Source organism: Sorex araneus, chromosome 6 (genome assembly GCF_027595985.1).
Source record: "Sorex araneus isolate mSorAra2 chromosome 6, mSorAra2.pri, whole genome shotgun sequence".
NCBI classification, from domain to species: domain Eukaryota; kingdom Metazoa; phylum Chordata; class Mammalia; order Eulipotyphla; family Soricidae; genus Sorex; species Sorex araneus.
Genome location: NC_073307.1, coordinates 152404813 through 152410989, shown reverse-complemented (window position 1 = coordinate 152410989; position 6177 = coordinate 152404813). Strand labels below are relative to the sequence as shown.

General features: G+C 35.5%; 1 protein-coding gene across 1 annotated transcript; it reads left to right on the top strand.

Moving 5' to 3' along the window:
* Positions 1–4147: 4147 nt before the first annotated feature.
* Positions 4148–5098, top strand: LOC129405783 (olfactory receptor 10AG1-like). Its single transcript, XM_055143199.1, has one exon. The coding sequence runs from the start codon at positions 4154–4156 to the stop codon at positions 5096–5098; it is 945 nt and encodes a 314-aa protein (XP_054999174.1). The 5' UTR covers positions 4148–4153.
* The last annotated feature ends 1079 nt before the right edge of the window (positions 5099–6177 follow it).

Below are 6177 nucleotides of genomic sequence, written 5' to 3'. Positions count from 1 at the left end.
TAAAATAAATAAAGTAATTAATAAATTAGAATTGCAAATATATATATATATATATATATCAGAACTGGGACATATGAAGGTGGTATTGGCGCCTGCTCGAGTAAATCTATGAACAATGGAATGACAGTGATACAGTGATACAGTGATGTTTGTTTCATGTTCGGAGGCCACACCAGGCAATGTTCATGGGTTACTCCGTAATATGCATTCAGAAATCATTCCTATTGGTATTTGGGGGACCATAGGGGATGCCAGAAATCTAAGCTGGATCAAAGCTATGCAAGACAAGTCGAACAGGCTGCACTATTTCTTCACCCTATCTCCATTTTTTTTTTTTTTAAATAACAGAAGTTGGGTTGGAATGATAGAACAGCGATAGGGCACTTGCCTTGCAGGCAGCCAACCCAGGTTCAATTCCTCCACCCCTCTGAGAGAGCCCTGCAAGCTACCAATATATCTCGCCCACATGGCAGAACCTGGCAAGCTACCCATGGCATATTGGATATGCCAAAAACAGTAACAACAAGTTTCACAATGGACATTACTGGTGCCCACTTGAGCAAATAAATGAGCTATGGAATGACAGTGACAGTGACAGTGGCAATAATAGAAGTATACATATTCTATTAGATTATAATCAGTAATCTCAGAGCAGTCACAAAAAACATGAGGTGGTCGAATATTTACTTGTAACTTGATTATGGCTATTTAGAATTTTAACCTTTCACAATTGAGGAGATATTCCTGATAAAAGTTGAGAAAAAAGCAGACATAAAGTAATACTTCTGGAAATAGTTGTTTGCACTTTTTCTTGAAACATACCATCTTGTGACTATATTTGTTATTAAGAGTTATGCTTGGAAATTTTCCAATTGTTTTTACTTTGTGAAAATAGAACAGATTGAGGGAATCTTCCTCTTTATTAATTTCCCCAGCCCTCTTCCTGGATTGAGGGTGCATTTAAATTAAATATGTTAATTTATAAAGATTGATAACTCAATGAGAAGATGAAGTAAGGCTCTCAGATATCACTGTATCACTGACATCCCGTTGCTCATCGATTTTCTCAAGCGGGCACCAGTAATGTCTCCATTGTGAGACTTGTTACTGTTTTTGGCATATCAAATACACAATGGGTAGCTTGCCAGCCTCTGCCATTGCAGGCGAGATACTCTTGGTAGCTTGCCAGGCTCTCTGAAAGGGGCAGAGGAATGGAACCCCGGTCATCTTTCTGCAAGGCAAACAGCCTACCCGCTCTGCTGTCACTCCAGCCCACTCTCAGATATAGGTGCTATTATAAATCATGGGAAAATATGTCTCTTTAATTTTAATGTTGAATACTTGTGTCTTTTTATAAGTTTTCATCATAGCTGATATGGTATTTCTTGTTTTTAATTGCTTCTATTTTTTAATGATTAACCAAAATTATGGCTGGCAATTTTAGTAAGATTACGATCAGGGATGCTCGTAATTATAACAAATCCCTGAGTGATAATCAGTCTGGCTCCGGTAAACCTTTAACTAACTAGTTGCCTGGGGAAAAGAGAGGATTCCCAAGGTAAAGCCCAATTTCTACTTTAAAAACAAGATCTTAAATGTTTTTGTCAGTAAGACTTTATTTAAAAGGTTTTTATTTTCTGCTTCTAATAAATTATCCTCTTTTAGGACAAAATACATTTCATTCTCTCATTTTTTGGGTTTTTACTCAATTAATGAAGGAAAATTATACTTGTCCCCAGTCCTATCAGGTAAGCATGAATTCTTCCTGTCCAGATAAAATTTATTTAACAAACATATTTTACCATCAGGAAAACACAGCCATTTGCTAAAAATTGTAAAGGACTGAATCTTGGTTTATTCTTATATTTGAAACATACTTTAGGAAAGAGAACTTCCAAAAGTTTCCAACGTGTAAAGAAACCAGCAGCTAATTTACGAGTTGAAGAAGTTTATCAATTTTTTTTAATTGTGATTGCTGATTAAAAGCAAAGGCATGTTTGGATGCAAATTTGTGCTAGTGAGATCTTCTTTGAGATTGCCTTTACATTTACTATTGAATAGTCCACTGAATATTCATATACTTGCTCTCCATTTAAAAAAAATGGTTAAGGTGTAAAGAAACGATTGCAACAGATATATATTAAATGTTAGATAGATGTTCATACATATATTGTACTATCATTGCTATTTTTGGGAGGGGGCTATATTATGTTCTTTAATTTGTTTGATTTTCCCATGAATGTCCATATAGTGTAAGAAATGTTGTAGGAAAGACATAAGAGAATGAGAAATGAGTTTACACACAAAGGAGGACCAGTACAAAAACAAAAAGCCAGTTTCCTGGAATAATGGTTAGCTGATTAAATGTGGGAATACAAAGCATAGAACTTTACACAGGTGTACTAATGCATAGAAAAATAGAAGTTAACTATGACCAAATGTTCTTTATATATTGAATTATTCAGCAGCATAAAATATGTTGATGGTGTAGCAAAACAGCAGTACTTGTTGTCTATATAATACAGTATTTGATATGACACACTTTCAGATGTCTTTTAAAATCAAGTATTTGCCACTAGCTGACTATCTTAGATACTGATTTGCATTTTATCATTCAGAATCATCAAACACTTTTTTGAAAACTGTAAAATCAGAGAAGTATTTTAAAAATTATTTTAACTGTTTAGATTTTAAGAGTTTAATATGCACACTGGAATACTATAGATAGTTATAATGTACTATATAATCTTAATTTATTTTCACAAGATTCTCAGTATGCCAAAGGTTTGCTGGGTTGCAGTTCCTGTCCTGCTTATGTTGAGAATTTTATTGCTGGAAGCCAAATTTTCTCCACAGTGAACATACTTAGACTATAGCTACCGTTTTTCATCTTTGCACCAAGTGCTGTTGGTTTTCCATTAATGATCAATATATAAGTTATGTAGCCTGTACTGAAAATAGGTATATGATCGTTCTGAAAGAAAATTCAAAAATGTTAAATTCCTAAAAGTACAGCAGCAATAGGACAAGAGAAAAAGCATAGGAGAAAAAAATTTGGGGTACTTTATATATATATATATATATATATATATATGTGTGTGTGTGTGTGTGTGTGTGTGTGTATGTGTGTACATGTATATATATTTGGAAAAGGAAGAGGGGTGGTAATTTTTATTGAGAAATAGAGAAAGGAAGGATTTTACAAAAAGATTAATTTGAAGTAAAAATGATTCTAAATATTATTTACTATTACAGAGAAACAATTCATATGGCTCACATTCAATTTAATTAAACATAAGCAGTCACATATCTCTGCTCAAGGGCAGAACACCTGTGGGAAGAAAACACTGGGTGCATAAAAGTAGATGTCTACAGTATAAAAGCAATAAGTGGGTATGTGCATTTACATGAAAACAACTAGAAACCAGTCATGACTGTGTCTCACTCATTGGCTGGGTATGAATAAGTTTTAGAAAAGAGCCCCCGTGTTTAGAATTGCTTTTGTGAAAGTAAATAAATGGATGAACCTGCCTCTTACTCGCCAAAGCTGTTGATGAGAAGGTTGTTACAGAGATACTTTCCACCGACAACCAATCAAGTACAACATTATGACCACTGATACAACATTGGACATCCAGAGATATTACATTGAAAGACAGTTTGAAATTAATTCATATATGATCTTTAATTTTCACTAATTTATAATTGAATGGTTAAAATAAGTAGAACTTCAAAGAGAAACCAATTTTTAAAAGCACTTCATGATAGTTTTTATTTAAAAACTGACTGCAGGTCTGTAAACATTTAAATTCTATATAAGTAGAAGAATTAAATTTGATTTTGAACTAAGAATTTACCGAAATAAGTACAATGCATAAATGAACATAACTTGATATTAAAATATTTCAAAGGTTGATAAATCACAAACTTTTGTGTAAACACTTCATATTCAACAAATAGGACAACAAATATAAAATTATTGACAGGATTTTCTTATTGCTTTTAATATTAATGAAAATGTAAGCATGATGCTTTAAAATTCATATGAATCTTAAGTGTTGTATAAAAGAATAGTAAATATTGTGTGCTATTCTAAGTAGTTAAAATCCTGGATACTGAATTGACTTGTTTTCTCATTAACTCTTTCCTAGATATGAACTATGAAGAGATGAAGGCAGAGGGCAACAGTTCCACGGTGACAGAATTTGTCTTCCAGGGATTTTCTGATCTCCCAAACCTCCAAGTATTATTATTTGGCCTTTTCATCATCAATTACATGATTGTCTTACTTGGAAATGGCCTCATAATAATCATAACCAAGTTTGACCCTGCACTACGGAAACCTATGTATTTTTTCCTGGGCAATTTTTCTTCATTAGAAATCTTCTATGTGACAGTCACTCTCCCCAGGATGCTGAAGGACCTGTTGACAAAGAGTCGAGGCATTTCGAGAGTGGAATGTGCCATTCAAGTATATTTTTTCGCGTCACTGGGAGACACGGAGTGTTTGCTCCTGGCTGTGATGTCCTATGACCGCTACGTGGCCATTTGTAACCCTTTGCACTACCCTCTTGTCATGAACCACAAAGTATGTGTCCTGTTAGCCCTTGGCTGCTGGACGGTAGTAATCCCATTTCAGGTGTGGCAAACATGTCAGATTTTCTCTCTGCACTTCTGCAAGTCAAAGGAAATTAAGCATTACTTCTGTGACATCCTCCCTGTTCTCAAGCTCGCCTGTGGAAACACGTCTCTCCAGGAGGTGACTCTCTATATAGGAACTCTGCTCTTTGTGGTCACCCCTTTCATGCTGATCCTTGCCTCCTACAGCAAAATCATCGGCACCATTCTGAGGCTGCCAACAGCCACAGGCAGGGCAAAAGCTTTCTCCACCTGTTCTTCCCATTTGATAGTTGTTCTTTTATTCTTTGGATCCGCTACTATCACCTACCTACAGCCAAAGTCTATTCAGTCTCCAGGTACTGATAAACTGCTGTCTCTTCTCTATACCACCGTGACGCCAATGTTTAATCCTCTGATATACAGCCTCCGGAACAAGGAGGTGATTGCAGCGCTGAGAAAATTATTTCTGAGAAAGTAATATCATGGGGCCTGTAGTAGCTATTTATTCTGATTCTCATGCAAAAAGGCAATAAACACTTCCTCTTAGGAAAGACAATGATTTTACCTTGTGGTTTACAAGGTGGGATTGTGGGTCACACCCTGCTTGGGGAACAATTGCAATACCAGGAATTGTATTGGGAGATAGCTGCTCCCCTGTGATGTCTCTCTGGTCTACACTCAACTACTTTAATTCGATTATTGACTCTGCTCATTATAGTCCACACTTTTGAACCAGTTTTTAATGCTCCATCTCTCCCAAATAATCTTGATTGATCTATATATTAATAATATGTTTCTCATCACTGTCACTGTCATCTCATTGGTTTGCTTGAGCGGGTTCTCACTGATTTGCTCGAGCGTGCACCAGTAAAGTGTCCATCGTGAAACTTGTTTGTTACTGTCTTTAGGCATTTTGAATGCACCACGGATAGCTTGCCAGGCTCTGCAGTGCAGGCAAGATACTCTCAGTAGCTTTTTGGGCTCTCCGAGAGGGGCATATGAATCGAACACAGGATGGTAGCAATCAAGGCGAACGCCCTACTGCTGTGCTATAGCTCCAGCCCATGGTTCTCATATTTCTTAAAAACTGAAAAATAAGACAATTTGTTATGGCATAGTGGGTATGAATTTAGATAACAAATTCAATTATTTACTAAAGATTATTCTAATGTTTTGTATAGCAGTGACTGTCAGTCTTATTACACAATGTCTGTTGAGAAGGTGATTATAATTATTGATGGGTAAATTTGTATTGCATCCCATAGCCATGCAACTATGGCAATTATAGAGATTCAATTCATTTGTGTGGGGGAAAATTTCATGGCTGAAGTGAAAGAGTAAATGCTATGTATTTACCAATTTCTGGGTTCTATTTTGAGCACCACATGCCATAAGTTTTGTATGTATGGATCCCATGACAATAAAAATATAGGATAATAAGATGCATATTGGGAGCATAATCATTTCACCTATTATGATCCTATATTGGTAATATCCACTAGAAAAATTAGTAAATCTTGTGTTTCATAGTAATATTTTTCCTAACGGACTTTTACT